An 18,300-nucleotide genomic window follows, 5' to 3' on the forward strand; every position below is an offset into this window, starting at 1 on the left:
GAAATCTGGAGGAAATCAGCAAGGTAGGCGGTGTATACAGACAGAAATAATCTTTTGGGCCAAGATCCTTCATCAGGATTTCCAGCATCTGCAGAAGCTCTTGTATTTATGCAGTAGATGAGCATTATGAGGTAGGGAATGTGATTCAGGGAGATTTCACACAGTTATACGAAAGGACAAACAATGTAGGAGTTTAGATTCTCCATTGGGGTATGACCAATTTTACTGGTATTTGTAAAAGTTGATTTGGAGATAAATCAATCTGAGCAATGACACACTTAATGTGATTCAAGTTTAATTAGATATAATTTCAGAAGCAATAACGGTAAAAGAGCCGGATGGAGGGTGAGAAGAAGGATGCTCAGGTGAAACACAGAGTGCTTCATACAACAGGATGCCAAGAAAGGTGCAGCAAATGTTGGGGTGAGCTGAATGGGAAACAAAAACAAAGGAAGTACATGCCAAAGTAATGCAGCATTAAGGAATTCTCCAATCGACCATAACTCCAGGTTTTTTAAAAATGGGGAAGAGATAAATCAAGTAATGATAAACCAATTAGTTTAATGTCTGCACTTGGAGCAGGAAATTACAGATATGGGAAATCTAAAACAAAGAAAGACAGAATTGGAATCTCAATTGGAATCAGTCAGCAGGTTGAGCAGCACCAGCAGAGAAATAAAATATCTGAACTTGGAAAAAAAGAGAAAACAAGCATGTTTTAGGCTGCAAAGAACGGGAAAATTGGAGAGAAGAAAGGAACAGTCTGTTTAGGGTGAAGACCAAAGTAATCCACAAAACAACTAGTTTAACAGACTGATAGTTTGAGACAGAAGAGGGGAAAATACTAAATAAAACAGAAAATTCCATCACATCTGTGTATTGAGGGGGAAATAGGAGTGATCTACAATATCACTGTGGGATGAGGACCACAGATTAAAACAGGAAATAGAAAAGGCGTGTCAAAAGGGCAATGTTATGATAGTCTTCGGAGATTTTAACATGCAGGTCGATTGGGAAAATCAGGTTGGTAATGGATTTCAAGACAGTGAGTTTATTGAATGCCAATGCAATGGCTTTTTAGAGGAGTTTGTGATTGAGCCTACAAGGGGATCAGCTATACTGGATTGGGTGTTATGTAATAAACCGGAAGTGAACAGTGAGCTTAAGATAAAAGAACCCTTAGGAGACACTGATCACAATATGATTACGTTCATCTTGAAATTTGATAAGAAAATGCAGTCTGACATAACAGTACTTCAGTGGACTAAAGGAAATTACAGTGGTACGAGAGAGGAGTTGAACAAACTAAATTGGAAAGAGATGCTGGCAGGGATGACAGCAGAGCAGCAATGGCTTGAGTTGCTGGGAAAAATGAGAAAGGTGCGAAGGTGCAGGATAGATGTATTCCAAAAACAAAGAAATACTCAAATGGCAAAATAGTACAACCGTGGATGACAAGGGAAGTCAAGGCTAATGTAAAGGCAAAATGAGGGCATTAAACAAAGCAAAAATTAACAAGAAGACAAAGGATTGGGAAGCTTTTAGAAACCTACAAAGAACAACTAAAATAATCATTAGGAGGGAAAAGATGAAATATGAAAGCAAGCTAGCAAACAATATCAAAGTGGGTAGTAAAAGCATTTTCAAATACGTAAAAAATAAAAGAAAAGTGAGAGTTGCAATAGGACTGCTGGAAAATGAGGCCAAAGAAATAATAAAGGGGGACAAGGAGATGGCAGATGAACTAAATGAGTTTTTTGTATCTGTCTTCACTGTGGAAGACACTAGCAGTGTGCAAGGAGTTGAAGGGTTTGAGTGAAGAGAAGTGAGTGCAGTTAGCATTACAAGGGAGAAGGTGCACAAAAAGCTGAAAGACCTAAGGGTACATAAGTTACCCAGACAAGATTAACTACACCCTAGGGTTCTGAAAGAGATAGTGGTGGAGATTGTGGAGGCATTAGTAATGATCTTCCAAAAATCTTTAGACTCTGGCCTGATGCCAGAGGACTGAAAAATTGCAACTGTCACTCCATTCTTTAAGAAAGAAGGAAGGCAGCAGAAAGGAAGTTATAGACAGGTTAACCTGATCCTCATTGGTTTGGAAGATGTTGGAGTCAATTGTTAAGGGTGAGATAATGGTGTACATGGTAATACAGGACAAGATTAAACAATGTCAGCATGGTTTTCTTAAGGGAAAACCTTGCTTGATAAACCTGTTGGAACTCTTTGTGGAGATTACAAGTAGGATAGATAAAGGGAATGCAGTGAATGTTGTATATTTGGACTTTCAGAAAGCCTTTTACAAGGTACCACACATAAGGCTGTTTACCAATTTAAGAGCCCATGGTATTACAGAAAAGTTACTGGCATGGTTAGAGTGTTGGCTGATTGGTAGGAGACAATGAGTGGGAATAACAGGATCCTTTTCTGGTTGGCTGTCGGTGAAAAGTGGTTTTCTGCAAGGGTGGGGTTTGGACCACTTCCTTTAATGCTGTATATCAATGATTTAGATGACGGAATAGATGGCTTAACTGCCAAATTTTCGGATAATACGAAGATTGGTAGAGGGGTAGATAGTGTTGAGGAAACAGGTAGGCTGCAGAGTTACTTAGACAGATTAGGAGAATGGACAAGAAAGTGACAAATTAAATTCAAAGTTGGAAAATGTCATGGTCATGCACTTTGGTAGTAGAAGTACATGTGCAGACTATTTTCTAAAGGGGAGAAAATCCAGGAATCTAAGATGCAGAGGGATCTGGGAGTCCTTTTGCAGAACACCCTGAAAGTCAACTTGCAGGTTGAGTCGGTGGTGAGGAAAGCAAATGCCATGTTAACATTGCTTTCAAGAGATAAAAAAAAAAGAGATCTAGAATGCAAGAACAGGGATGTGATGTTGAGGATTTATAAGGCATTGGTGAGGTCTCACCTTGTGTATTGTGAACAGTTTGGGGGTCCTCATCTAAGAAAAGATGTGCCGGCATTGGAGAGGGTCCAGGAGAGGTTCACAAGGATGATTCTGTGAATGAAAGGGTTATCATACGAGAAACGTTTGATGGCTCTGGGTCTGTACTTGCTGGAATTCGGAAGGATGAGGGGGTTCTCACTGAAACCTTCAGAATGCTGAAAGGCCTAGACAGAGTAGGTGTGGAAAGGATGTTTCCCATGGTTGAAGAGTGTAGGGCAAGAGGGCACAGCCTCAGGATAGAGTGGTGTCCATTTAAAACAGAGATGCAGAGAAATTTCTTTAGCCAGAGGGTTGTGAATTTGTGGACTTTGTTACCACAGGCAGCTGTGGAGGCCAGGTCATTAGGTGTATTTAAGGCAGAGCTTGATAAGTTCTTGATTGGACAAAGCACCAATGGTTATGGGAAGAAGGTCAGGGAGTGGGACTCTGAGGGGAAAAAGGATGAACCACGATTGAATGGCAGGGCAGACTCTCTGAGCCAAAAGGCCTAATTCTGTTCCTATGTCTTATAATCTTATTCAGTCCTGAGCCTATAGTGCGGCAACACTGAAGATGAAGTGCTCCTCAGGCATCAGTGGTATGATGTGGGAGGACTAAGGCACAGAGGTCGTAAATGAAATGGTGTGGAACATTAAAATGACAGGACACCTGTTACTCAAAGTTATTCTTGTGGTGTGAGTGGAGGGAGCTTTTTGTAAAGCAGTCACCAATATTTGCGTCCTTTTTGAACAGAGATGAGGAGGAATTTCTTTAGCCGAAGAGTGGTGAATCTGTGGAATTTGTTGCCACCAGTGGCTGTGGAGGCCAAGTCACTGGGTATATCTAAGACAGATGTTGATAAATTGTTGATAAGTCAGAACATAAAACAATATGGGAAGAAGGCAGGAGATTGGGGCTAAGAGGGAAAATAGATTAAGCCTGGTGAAATGGAGAAATTGACTCCATGGGGCCAAATAGCCTAATTCTGTTTCTATATCTTTTGGTCTTTGGTCTGTTATGTCTGTGCTCCCCCCCCCCCTTTTTGAGAATCGCAAGATCGCTATTAAGTCAGGTCAGGAGACCCAGGAAATGAGAGAAAGACATGCAGAATCCACAAAGAGTTTGGAATGTGTCCTGGCCGCCGAAAGGCGGAACCATTGATAATGGCTATTGTCTCTTGGAGACGGAATTGTGTATTGAGCGCTGTGCTATTCATCGATGCCCTCAAGGAATCAGGCAACGTGGGCTGGTTGGGGGATGGCATCCTCCCCAACCTGATTGACATCTGAGACCCGTGAGTGGGGATAAAAGAGGGTCTGTGGGAACAGCCCCTGAGACGCACCAGAAGAAACGCTTGAAATCCTGTAACAGTGTAATAGCGACAGCCGGTGGAAAGCCCACGTGCGTCCTTTTCCATTTGCCTCGGAATTGGTGGGCCTTGCCACAGGAGAACGGCTTTAGCTAAAACAAAGGAGAAATCAGCCCCAACGACTCTCGAAGGATTGACATCATAAAAGGAATGGGCAAGTTAAACCTCCGTCTTTCTCTCCAACCAAAAGCTGCAGCTTGAATGAACTTGAGTGACTTTTATATTTCCATCGGACAATACATTATCCCCTAGACAAGGATAGAGCTATTTCATATTGATTATTATTATACCTGCGCTTTTAGATTTGGTATTGATGATGTATATTATCTGTATGTTTGCATTGATATTATTTTTGTGTATTTTTATCAATAAATACTGTTAAAATTGTACCATCAGACTTCAACGGACCTCTCTATCTTTGCTGGTAAGTGACCCAGTTACGGGGTACGTAACAGGTCTTATGATTTGTTACTCAGATACCAATGGAAAGAAAAACATGGGAACCAGGGAATAACATGTCTACTTTGTTTTACTTCCGTGAGGTGTGCATATATGTTATATATGTACACACACAGTACACACACATATATATCTTTCTCTATAACCTTTCCACTATCTGTTCTAGCACTCTGGTTCCCATTCCCCTTCAACTCTAGTTTAATCCAACCACAGTACAACCACATAATCCAACCACAGTACTATATAGACACCCACTGCATAGTAAATTTTATATTGTCCCACGGCGGTCTAAATATGTAATTGTTGTGAAGGATTTCTGGCTCTTATGGGATACTGTCTTTCCTGACAAGGTGGGGTGGTGGAGCCCGCTGTTTGGCAGGTGAAATTTGTGGCTGTGAAACAATCTCGGCTTCTGCAGTCTCCTCCGTGGTGGTTGTACGAGTTGACTCTGAGACTGCAGGAAGTGGTTCTGACAGCTGTAGACACTTCTCTTTTCTAACAGTTGACCCTGACATCATCAACTGATTTATGTGTCATTTTCAGATGACATTAAACATAATCTCCTCTGTATAGGAAAGGGATCCAGTTCTGTCCTTAATCTTTTCAAGTATACACATTTGATCCCCTCTGTTATTCCCTAAACCTGGTATCCTTGTTTTTCATTCTTACACAAACATACAAACTCTGTGCTCTCAAAATTTCACTTTTGAATGCCTCCTACTTACTAAGTATATCTTTGCCAGTCCCAATGCACACTTGTAGATCATTTCTGATACCATCAAAACCAGCCTTTCTCCAACTTAGAATCTCAACCCAAGTACCTGACCTATCGGTTTCCATAATTACTTGAAACTAATGGCATTATGATCACAAGACTTTAGGTGCTACCCTACACAAACTACTGTTGCCTTCCCAGTTATAATGTGTCCCAGTTATAATGTGTCTGCTTAGCTTTATTTCAGTGAGCTATGCACATATGACATATGCATACAGCATGCATACATAGTCCCTAATAGGAGATCGAGTATTGGTACTTTCTCTAGTTGGGAATTCTATGTACTGATTAAGGAAGCTTTCCTGAACACATTTAACAAATCTTTTCCTATCCAGCCCTTTTACAGTATAAGAGTCCCAGTCAGTATGTTGAAGTTAAAATCATCTATTATCACAAACTTGTGCTTCTTGCAACATACAATCTCTACAAGTTTGCTGCTCTAAATCATGCCGACTGATGGACGGTCCATGAAATATCCTATTAACATTCTTATTCCTCAATTCTACCCATGAATCCTCACTAGACATGATCTCCAGTCTGACCTGTCTCTGCACTGCCAAGACATTTTCCCTGATGAGTAATGACACCACTCCACCTTTAATTCCTCTCGCTTTGTCACGTAAGAACAACAGAACCCCAGAATTTTGAACTGCTGCTCCTGCCTAAGTCTCACTGATGGCCACAATGTCATAATTCCACATGATGAAACATGCCCAATGCTCATCTGCCTTTCCTACAATACTCCCTGCATTAAAAACATGCAATTCAGACATTAGTCCCACCAGGTTTACCTTTTCAATTCTTGATTTGTATGTAGGTTTATCAACATCTTTCTCTATAACCTTTCCTCTATCTGTTCTAGCACTCTGGTTCCCACACCCCATGAAGTCCTTGCCAACCTTTCTGCTAGGATAGTAGATCACTCCAGTTCAGGTGCAAACCACCCTTTCTGTACAGGTCTCACCTTCCCTGGAAAGGACCCCAGTGATCCAAAAATCTGAAGCCCTCCCTCCTACACCATCTCCTTAGCCACGTATTAATGTCCTTTCCATTTCTGGCCTCAGTAGACATAGCACAGCAAACCTGAGATTACAGCCTTGGAGGTCTTGTCCTTTAACTTGACACCTACCTTGCTGAACTCACTTTATAGAACCTTGTCACCCCTTCTACCCATGTCATTAGTACTGACATGGACCACCTCCCCTGGCTGTTCACCTTCCTGCTTAGCAATGTTGTGGATTCGACCTGAGATCTGGCATCCAGGAGGCAAGATATCGTCCAGGAATTTTGTTCTTGTCCATAAAACCTCCTTTCTCTTCCCCTAACCAATGAATCCCCAATCACTACTGCTCTCCATTTCACCAGCACCCTCCCACTTCTCGTCTGAGCCACTGAGAAAGATTCTGTGCCAGACTCCTGACTGCTATGGATTTCCTCTGCTGGGTCATCCTCCCCAACAGTATCCAAAGCGGTATACCTGTTATTGAGGGGAATGGCCACAGGGGTACTCTGCACTGGCTGCCTATCCCCTTGGCAGTTACCTGTGCCCTGCAGCTTAGGTGTAATTACCTTCCTATATGTCCTTCTTTCAACACTACAGTGCCCCAAAAGATCTGTTAGAAGATGCAGCTAGATGCACTTCTTGCAGGTATAGTCATCAGGGGCACTGGAGGGCTCCCCGCTTTCCCACATCCCACAAGAGGAGTATTCCACTGTCCTGTCTGGCATCCCCACTGATCTAAATGAATAATAAGAAAGAGAGAAATAATAAGAAACAAAAAGATCTCTCTATGGCCTACACCTCTCCTCACTGAAGCCTCAATGGACCAAAGCCTCAACTCCCCACTTTAATCAACACACAAAAAATGCTGGTGGAACACAGCAGGCCAGGCAGCATCTATAAGGAAAAGCACTGTCGACGTTTCGGGCCAAGACCCTTCGTCAGGACTAACTGAAAGGAAAGATAGTAAGAGATTTGAAAGTAGGAGGGGGAGGGGGAAATGCAAAATGATAGGAGAAGACCGGAGGGGGAGGGATGAAGCTAAGACCTGGAAAGGTGATTGGCGAAAGTAATACAGAGCTGGAGAAGGGAAAGGATCATGGGACGGGAGGCCTCAGGAGAAAGAAAGGGGGAGGGGGGGAAGCACCAGAGGGAGATGGAGAACAGGCAGGGTGATGGGCAGAGAGACAGAGAAAAAAACAACTAAGTATGTCAGGGATGGGGTAAGAAGGGGAGGAGGGGCATTAACGGAAGTTAGAGAAGTCAACATTCATGCCATCAGGTTGGAGGCTACCCAGCTGGTATATAAGGAGTTGTTCCTCCAACCTGAGTGTGGTTTCATCTTGACGGTAGCGGCGGCCATGGATAGACATATCAGAATGGGAATGGGACGTGGAATTAAAATGTGTGGCCACTGGGAGATCCTGCTTTTTCTGGCGGACCGAGCGTTGGAGTTTAGTGAAACGGTCTCCCAGTCTGCGTCGGGTCTCACCAATATATAAAAGACCACACTGGGAGCACCGGACGCAGTATACCACACCAGCCAACTCACAGGTGAAGTATCGCCTCACCTGGAAGGACTGTCTGGGGCCCCGAATGGTGGTGAGGGAGGAAGTGTAAGGGCAGGTGTAGCACTTACCCCCCTTACTACTTTCAAATCTCTTACTATCTTTCCTTTCAGTTAGTCCTGACGAAGGGTCTCAGCCCGAAACGTCAACAGCGCTTCTCCTTATAGATGCTGCCTGGCCTGCTGTGTTCCACCAGCATTTTGAGTGTGTTGTTGTTTGAATTTCCAGCATCTGCAGATTTCCTCGTGTTTTCTCTCTCTCTCTCTCTCTCTCTCTCTCTCTCTCTCTCTCTCTCTCTCTCTCTCTCTCTCTCTCTCTCTCTCTCTCTCTCTCTCTCTCTCTCCTCTCCTCTCCTCTCCTCTCCTCTCCTCTCCTCTCCTCTCCTCTCCTCTCCTCTCCTCTCCTCTCCTCTCCTCTCCTCTCCTCTCCTCTCCCCCCCCCCCATCTCACCCAATGCAATGTCTCCTTGGAAACTGTGGTGCAAAACATGTGCTGCCTACCCATGCTCATTTTTTTTTTAAACTCTCCCTCTCTCTTCACAATCCAGTGTCTTCTCGGGTACTGTGATGCACAGGTGTGTGATGGTAATTTATTGCATGATGCTAGTGGTACCATCTGCATGAGAAGAGATTTGAAGACATGATTTTGTCTTTGAAGAGTTGTGTGAGTTCATTTTATTGCAGAATGCTGGAGCAGTGGCTGGAGTGCTCACTGTGGGTACCAGAGCTTTGCTGGCCACTCATTACAATGGACTCTTAAACCCCTTGCAGTAAAAGGACTACAGTGCAGAAGAGCCATCAAGAACATTCTGGAGGCTGCTGAAAAGGCCTCGTGGTGGCTGTGGATCAGGAGGGGAGACCCGTGGATTAATGCGCCACTTGGACTCAAGTCGGGGGGTGATCACCCCCGGGTGAGGGAGTCTATGATTAAAGACCCAAAACAACCTACGACCACGGGTTCATCACTGAAGACTTGTTCAAGTAGCATCAGAAGGTGTATTCTACAACTAGAAGATGTGATTTTGTCCTTGAAGAGGTGTGTGAGTTCATTAAATTTTCCCAGCTCTACATCTATGTCCTAGTGCTACACCTGGTACTGACTGACTGCAAGCGACATCTCCCGCAGATCTTGAATGTCATTACAGTGTATTCAGGACCTAAATTACCGACAATGGCTTTTGCAGCTATTTCCAAAAAAAAAATGTCCACTATCTTCTGTGCCCTGCACTGTGCTGTTTCAGCTTTCCTAAGCCACTAGAAACACTCCTAGTTTATATGAAGAGCTTCACATTTGGGAGAACTTAGCTTGCTTAATTGGCATGAAAACTCCTGAAGTTGCACCCATGCCATGGACACATACTAACTGGATGAATATCTCTGTTAGCACTGGCTTGACGTTAAAAATTATAATAATGAGAAAGAAAGGACCATAAGCTAGGATGTTATAATTATATCCTGTACCAGGTCAAGCTGGTGTATCTGGGTTAATCACTCATTCTGATTCTAATGCAGAATTTTCAATCATAACCTAGTTTCTCTCCACCAGAGTATTGTAATGCATCTTTCAATGTCAAACAGTTGTCCTCATTCATTTCTTGCAGATTCCTAGTCAGAAATATATGTCCAGTTCCATGTACAGACTAGAATTTGCTAGCTCCTGTATCATCGTGGAAAGTTATCTTCACTTGAAGAATGTATTGGAATCTGCTAAGCTCAACCCTCTCTGTCTTTCTCCTGGGAGCATGGTTTTGTTTGGGATTAACTTCAGCCCTAAAAGTTCAGGTAGGTTTATGGTACACAGAGCATCCATGGAGTGAAAAGCATTGTGAACCTTTCAGGTCAAGACCCTGCATTACGAGTGGAAGTGGGAGGTGGTGGGATGAAGCTAAGAGCTGGAAAGGTGATTGGATAGACATATCAGAATGGGAATGGGACATGGAATTAAAATGTGTGGCCACTGGGAGATCCTGCTTTCTCTGGCGGACTGAGCGTAGGTGTTCAGCGAAACGGTCTCCCAGTCTTAGCTTCATCCCACACCCTCCGGTCTTCTCCTATCATTTCGCATTTCCTCCTCCCCCCACTACTTTCAAATCTCTTACTATCTTTCCTTTCAGTTAGTCCTGATGAAGGGCCTTGGCCCAAAACGTCGACAGTGCTTTTCCTTATAGATGCTGCCTGGCCTGCTGTGTTCCACCAGCATTTTGTGTGTGTTTATTGAAGTAAATAATGTTATTGTAACTATTGAAATTGTATTGAATCATCTACTGCTAACTTTGATCTCATTGGTATAAAAATGTGATGTACTTTTTGGTTTTTTGTTGAGCCAATTATTCTCCATGAGAATAATTGCTCCTTGTGATGAATAAACACTTTAATATACCAGCTTTAGTGTCTCCCTATTGACTTTGATCACAGTTGCAACATTCGGGAGCTTGTCCAGGACATGTTCATGACCAACAATGTGGAAGTGAGAGGAGGGGTGAGGCAGCTGGATAGTGATAGGTTGATTGAAGTGAGTAGGGTTTGATTGGCAGATGTAGTCAGAAATTTGGGGAGGAAGGAGTGAAAGAAGTGACTGAGACCGGGAGGTGATAAATGAAGATAACAGAAGACTAAGGATAACAGATACCACCTACCCATTCTACCCATTCAGTCTACTGCCTCTTCTCTCTTCTCTGTCATTCTGTGTTGTCCAGCATCTTTTCCTTATCTGCCCCCACTCACCACTTTTGTTTCTTATCTGATTCCATAATGTGCAGCCCACTGTCATCTCCTCTTAGACACTTAATCCTGTTGCAGGCTTCAGGCCAAAACATTCATTTTCTCTTTTCCTCCACAGATGCTGCCTGACCCATTGACATACTCCAGCAGTTTGTTTTTTTTAAGCCTCTACTAATCCATATTTTTTGTTAAATGTCAATCAACAAGAGTTTGCAGGTTTCTATTGGTATCCTCGCATTGAAATCACTGGTTGGTACATGAAATACTATGTATATACCAAAAAAGCATTCTGAACTATTTACAATCAGAAATCTCTATTTCTTTCTTTAAAACCTGCATCAATTTCTTATAGAAACATGGTATTGTAATAAGAACATCAAAATTTTTGTTGCACACTACTGCACAAAATGACAGGTGTTAATAGTTTCAGCAATAAGCCAGTTCAAATATGTAAATTATAGATCTCATTTAAAACGTTATCTGTCCGTGAAGATATTCATGTGAATTTTACCTGACAAGATAACATTTGTAAAAGATAGCTGAATAAATACATTTGTTGGCAGATGCAAGCCATGTTGAAATCATATGTGTTTCCTAGGATTTATGAAACCAGTTCAGAAAGAACAATATTGACTTCAAATTTCCTGTTGCCCTTTATTACTGTCTAGAATCATTGCTTTATATTTAATTTTAACTGATTCTTCCCTAGATCCTTCAAAATTGGAATTTTATATCTCCTCCAATCTTCTGAAATATATGGAGATATTTAAAATTTATTTTGTGTCAAAAAAACTATTGCATACATTCTCTTTTATTCTTGGCAGTATTGGCTGCATCCTACACTATGGACTTGGGTTTTGATTTAATTTTTTTCAGTACCATAACATAATAGGGTTACTCTGGTTCAGTCTAATTATCAACCATAATCAAGGGGTATCAGAAATTATATTCATAAATATAAAATGATATTTTCATGCTCTGTTCTTCCTCCCTATTTCAGAATATGAATAAAGTTAGCATAACACAAATTTTGAAATAAAAGATATTTTACTTACATAAATAAAAAGAAAATCTGATATTACTTGGAATATGGTGATATTACAACAATATAGAATATATCTTTAGTAAATGATATCAAATATGGCACACTTTTATTTATTGAATACACTGGGATTATTGAATAGAATCTGAAAAGAACAAATAAGTTGGTGAGAGGAACAAATGTTTTATGACAGATTTAATGTTGAAGTTATTCTTCTCTGTATAGAATAGGTTGTGAAATAAGTTGGATATTGGAATATGAGGTCAAATACGGGTGTAGTCTTGATTACCAACTGTTGGGACCTCTCACAAGACCTCAACTGGGATCTTCATTAGTTCTTAGCAACAACATTAAGAACTTCAATTTATATAACACCTGCTGCAAAGAGTCACAAGATTTTACACAAGATTAAAAACACAAAATGCTGGCAGAACTCAGCAGGCCAGACAGCATCTATGGGAGGAGGTAGTGACGACATTTCAGGCCGAAACCCTTCATCAGGAGTGAAGTAACATGGGATGGTCAAGGGGGATAAGAAGTGGGGGGAGGGATGAAGTAGAGAGCTGGGAAGTGATAGGCTGGAGGGAAGTGGGCTAGGGGGAAGGTGGAGAATTATGGGAAATAAAAAAGAAAGAAAGGTAGGGCTGGGGGGAGATTATAGTGAGGGGGGAAAAAGCGAGAGAAAGAGAACCGGACTAAAATTATAGATGGGGGGGGGTAAGGGCGGGGGCAAGGGTATCAACAGAGGTCTGTGAGTTTTACAAGATCGTAGTTTAACAACTTTGACATCAAGGCACATACTTCAATATTATGACTTGTAACCAAAAACTACTTCAATCTGAATATGACTAAAGTCTATTTTAAAGGGGGTAAGAGAGGTAGAAAAGTTGGGAAGTTTTGGAAGGGAGTTTCAGAGCTGGGGCAAAAATTGAGCCTTTTGCACATATTCAATTTTTGAATTGCCTCAGCTCTAAAAATCCCTTCCTGAACCACCCAATTTCTGCACCTCTCTGACCCCCTTTAAGATAGTCTTCAGTCACAATTGAGTATGTGCAAAAAGCTCAAACACTGGGAAAGCACAAAAGGTAAAGATCCCAAAGTGTTGTGGGTTCATAAAATAGTGAAAGGGTGGGGAGGGAAAAGGCATGGAAGGATTTGACATATCTGTCTTAGTGGCAGAAATGCTGTTTGGGTTGAAAACTGTCAGAATCAAGAAAAGTGCCAAGGCAGTGATAACTAGTTTGTCATCAGCCAATGAACAGAGGCATGGAAACCGTAGTTAGTAGCCAGTGATGAAAATATGAATCACCACAAAGTTACTCATAATCTAGGGCATTGTTATTAGATCAGCAACATCACTTAAAAGACTTCTTCATGGAAATGGCAAATTACTGCAAGGTAACAGAAACTATACACCTTTCACTTTGGACTCGTTGACAGAGCAAAGAAGAGGCAGTCCAGTAGTTTTTGTGATTCTATGAAATATAACCAGGGAGGCTATGATAGTGAGACTGAGACTCTGAAGTGTGTTTAATATGCTTTAGAGGTAAACTGTATGAAGAAAAGTCTTTTAATATCCCTCTTTCAGATTACTGTTTGACCTGCTACATATAGTAGTTCCATCATTTACTCTTTACATTTTAACTTCTGCACCAGATATTTTTGTTTCGACATTGATTACTCCAATAACAAAAGTTAACTGATTCTGTATAATCTTACCTTTTTTGCTTCACAAGGAGAACATTCAGTCCATGCAACCCACTGACCAAGCTGACAATCAAGTGGAACTAAGCTTCGGATGTTTCGGACAAGGTGATTAGAAAAGGAATATAATGATCTGAGTAAAGTAAAGAAATATGTTCATTATGGATAAATTATTCTTTTTGCTTTAAATAAAAAAGCTTTTTTTGATAGTAGCTGAATAGTTGTTAGGAATATTATAACATTCTATATTCTTGAGTTTATTGCAGGGGATTTATATGTTAAAAATTCCTGCAATGCATCATCAACAAATTCAACAGTAGTATACCTGGTACCTTCAGGCCACTAATATAGATTAGAAACAGTTAAAGCCCTGACAATGATCTCTATAATTCTACCATGAATTGTCCCAAGCCCAGCTGCAAGAGAGGAGTGTTGGGTATAGAACTAGTAACCTCATCCCGTAAAATCCCATTGCTACAGAAACAATGACAGTAGCTCCAAAGATCTCAACCCTGGGAGACAAAGGATACGCCAAGGAGATGAGCTACACCTGGAGACAAATTGAAAGACTGGCCCAGGACAGAGGACTCTGTTGATCTACTGTCAGTGTCCTATGCCCCAGTAGATGTTAGTGGTCTTAAGTAAGCAATGATCTCTATAATATCTCACTTATTACTGACAGCCAATCCAAGAAGGATTGGGATCCATTCATTCTGACTCAAGCATCCAAGCTTTCTACCATTGTCACATCTAGCCTATAATGTGTACCATCTAGAAGATACACAGAGTACTAATTTTCTTCAACAGTATCTTCCAAATCCACAGCCTCTACTATGAACACAAAGGTGAGAGATGCATAGTTTAATAATATAAAATAATACCAATAATTTGGCATCTTGAAGACACACATAAAATAATGCCTTAATTTTTAGGTACCCACTAAGTCCCAGATGTTTTTTGTTGTTTCTGGATGAAAATCCTGCAATTCCACACCAATGTCATTCTAGGAATTCCTTTAACTCAGAGACTCTCGATGATGAAGAAGGCAGCTGGCTGGCATATTTTTATTTTGTGTATTCATTTAGAGATACAACAACCCACAGGCCTCTCCTGCCCAATGAGCCGTGTTGCCCAGCAACCCACAGGTCTTTCCTGCCCAATGAGCTGTACCGCCCAGCAACCCACAGGCCTCTCCTGCCCAATGAGCCGTGTCGCCCAGCAACCCACAGGCGTTTCCTGCCCAATGAGCCGTGTTGCCCAGCAACCCACAGGCCTCTCCTGCCCAATGAGCCATTTCGCCCAGCAACTGACATGCCTTTCCTGCCCAATGAACCGTGTCACCCAGCAACCCACTTAGCCCAATCACAGGACAATATTACAAAGACCAACCAACCTACACATCGGTGCATCTTTGGACTGTGTGTGGAAACAGGAGCACCAGGAGGAAACCATGTGTTTATGGGGAAAACGTACAAACTCCTTACAGACAGCATCAGAAATGAACGCTGAACTCCAATGCCCAAGTTGTAATAGCATTAAACTACCCACTACGGTACCGCGGCACTCCAAAAGTCAAGGATAATTTGAAGTGTTAGCCTTACCAGTAATGCCCACATCTTGAGAATGACAGGAATGAAATAAAAGTTTCAGGGATAAACTACTGGAATCACAGTAGGGATCAAGAGGACATGATGAGGGAGGCTAGGGCTAGAAAAATAACAGCAGGACAACTGTAGGATGGGAAATCAGTCTGAGACAGGATTAAACCTTGGCAAAACTTTGGTGTACTTTGTAAAGAGGTGAGAGAAATGGATCAGATCCAGCTGAGCAGATGAGCACCAGCTAACAAATGTACAAGTGAAAGAACCAGTCAAAAGTTATTTTTGACAAACTATGGAAATAGGATTTAAGATCTGAAAGAAAAGAAAACATGCCAATTATCTTTTCATTCCTGGAGATTCATGGAATTTTGTTTAATTTGGGAAGAGGGGAGGAGGAGATGATGGTTCATGGTTTCATTCAGCTAGATCCCTCAGTACAAGGCGGCTGCACTACTAAATTAGACATGCCGTGAAGAATGGAGTCATACTCCTTCAGTGAACAAAAACCCACCGCATGCATGGAAACAATACCTCAGCTAGAAGAAATTTGGATACAATATGGATTAGTGGGAGGAAAAATGCAAGTGATATTTTACCATACTAATGTACCTATTTACATTTATCTACATATATTTTGTTAAAATTTATGAAGGGTCTAGTTAGGGTAGGCCAGCTGGTGGTGTAGTGGCACCTGCACCAGACTTTGAGGCGAGTGGTCTTGAGTTCGAATCCGGCCGGCTCCTTGCACACTTTCCATCCGTGCTGGGTCGAGCGTTGAACTAGCAACTCAGCCTCGTAAAAAAAACACAGACAAATGCTAAAGAGAGTGGCGAGAATGTGAACGTGCTGCCAACAGGGACGTAGCGGATCTCGACATTTAAGAGAAGTTTGAATAAGCACATGGATGGGAGGGGTGTGGAGGGCTGTGGTCCAGGTGCAGGTCAACGGGACTAGACAGATTAATAGTTCAGCATGAACTAGATGGGCCAAAGCTCCTGCCTCTGTCTCTGTACTGTAGTGCTGTATGACCTTATGAGTCTAAATGCAGCAGCACACTCCGCATGATTTAAGTTCCTGTTTCCTCAGCTGCAAGAAAATTTGATACAACATATACTAGAGGAGAAAAAAGCAAGTGATCTTTTACCATACAAACACACCTATTTATATATTCATTAAGCTGGATCACAATCAAATATTCATTGCAATTTAGTGTACATTGCAACCTTTCATCTTTTTAATCTTTCAGTCTTTATAATCAATATCACAACAATACTTCAAACCACTCTGTATCATCGAAGAGATAAAACACAAACCTGTTGTTGATCTGATTCAAATCGACAAATTGAGTAAAAAGCAATAAGCATGCAAAAGATGAGAGACATCTCATTAGCAAATTCATTCTTTGGGCTAAATAAAACTTTATAAAATAAGAAAAATTACTGCCTATATCAATCCACTAGTTTCTAGTAGCAAGAATAGCTAGATGTTGCAATTTTCCGAACAGGTGGTAGTGTTGCAAGATTAGGGATGGTTGAACAGCTCAGGCTGGGGGGTGGGGGATCAGGGGATCTGATGATGACATTGTCTTAGATTAACTGGGGAAAACCAAACAAGCAGCTTTTCTCAATGAATGATTAACTGCAATGTAAATTGTCCATTCTATGTTTGACATGAATATTTGTTTGATCTTGTAATCCTCCACTTAAACTTTACAAAAGTTAATAAAGTTAATAATTAGACTAGAACATTTAAGATTGTTGTCTCCCCTGAAATCAATTCCAAAATGACATTAGCCTTTGAGCGTTTTCCAGAAAATATAGATTATGTTTAACTTATTACAACTAATCATATTTCAGTTAAGTTATTGCAAGTGGAATGACTTTGCAATTTGTCTGCTAAGTACGTGAAAGAATTAATGCAATCTGCTGCATATTTGTCAGCTAATCCGAAAGCCTCTTCAGTTCCAAGTGGGAGAACATTGAAGGAAATTGAGCAGACTATTAGTATGAGAAAGCTAAGGCCCACTAAGGGTAATTTTCACCTTCATTTGTTTGATGAATTGTCAGTGTAGATGAATATCAAAAAAATTGAAAATCAGTAGGATTCTCTAACATATAATGGATCATCTCCAACACCAAGCATTGAAGAACATCATTGTCAGTAACTACAGAAGGCTGAATGTCTTCTGATGTAATTCTATTCAATCAACTTGTTGGCTATACAATTTGTTTGATTCCTTTGATCAACTCCAACACATACAATTTAGGCTTTCCTTGAAGTTCTCAGAAGGCTAGTTTTGTTTTTGAAATAAAAATATTGTGTGCCTTCACACTAAGAATACTTTTCTCGAGAAATTCATTGGCACCCACAGAGATGCAGTAAATGGTTATATAGTGGTGAGTTACCAACCATGTTGTCCGTAGGCTTGCTGCATGAACTTCTGGTCACTTCAAGATCCCAAGCTGCAGATGAAACGGAATGGGTCTACACAGTTCCCAGAGGATGCTGATTTATTGTGAGAAAAGTATATATCAGGGAAAATCCAAGAGCAGGCCAAATCGTGGGGAGAGAGGTTCAGCATTTGGCGTCAGGTTATGATCAGGGCTTGGAAGAAAAAAAATAGCTATGATTAGGAACTGGGCATTGACAAGAATCAGTATATTTTGTTCTGGTTGGGGAGGTAAAATACAGCACTGCACCTAAGTACATGAAAGCTCAGACTGTGCTTGGAATTGGGAGATGCCTTGCATTGGTGCTTTTGCATTGAGAGCAGCAAGTTAAGAACTGAGAATAATAAGAAGTTTGGAACTCCTGGGCCCTAGACATTAACAAATACTGTGGATTGGGTTCTGAGATCTGAGTGGAATCATGATCAACTAATTGGGGACAGGAAGAGTCAAGAGATTGGTGGTTGTGACTATTGGGCAATGATGGTGAGCTGTGATGGGTGGGCAGGGTTAGGTAGAACAGATAGGTATGGACCCAAGAGAGTCAGAACCAGAATCAGAATCAAGTTTAAAATCATCGGCGTATGTCATGACATTCGTTGTCTTTGCAGCAGCAGTACAATGCAATATGTAATAATAGAGAAAAAACTAAATTACAGTAAGAATATATA

At 41.2% G+C, this 18,300-nt stretch overlaps 1 protein-coding gene across 1 annotated transcript in view; it reads right to left on the minus strand.

The window, feature by feature from the left end:
- c8a (complement component 8, alpha polypeptide) overlaps window positions 1–16,685 on the minus strand; it is a 61,648-nt gene extending 44,963 nt beyond the window's left edge. Inside the window, exons 1-2 of the mRNA XM_059983596.1 lie at window positions 16,496–16,685; window positions 13,597–13,714 (exon numbers count right to left, since the gene is read on the minus strand). Of these exons, the coding sequence (XP_059839579.1) occupies window positions 13,597–13,714; window positions 16,496–16,581 (204 nt within the window). The 5' untranslated portion in view covers window positions 16,582–16,685. The remainder of the gene's footprint in view (window positions 1–13,596; window positions 13,715–16,495) is intronic.
- Window positions 16,686–18,300: the final 1,615 nt, after the last annotated feature.

The sequence above is a fragment of the Hypanus sabinus genome, chromosome 11, assembly GCF_030144855.1.
Source record: "Hypanus sabinus isolate sHypSab1 chromosome 11, sHypSab1.hap1, whole genome shotgun sequence".
Classification (NCBI taxonomy): domain Eukaryota; kingdom Metazoa; phylum Chordata; class Chondrichthyes; order Myliobatiformes; family Dasyatidae; genus Hypanus; species Hypanus sabinus.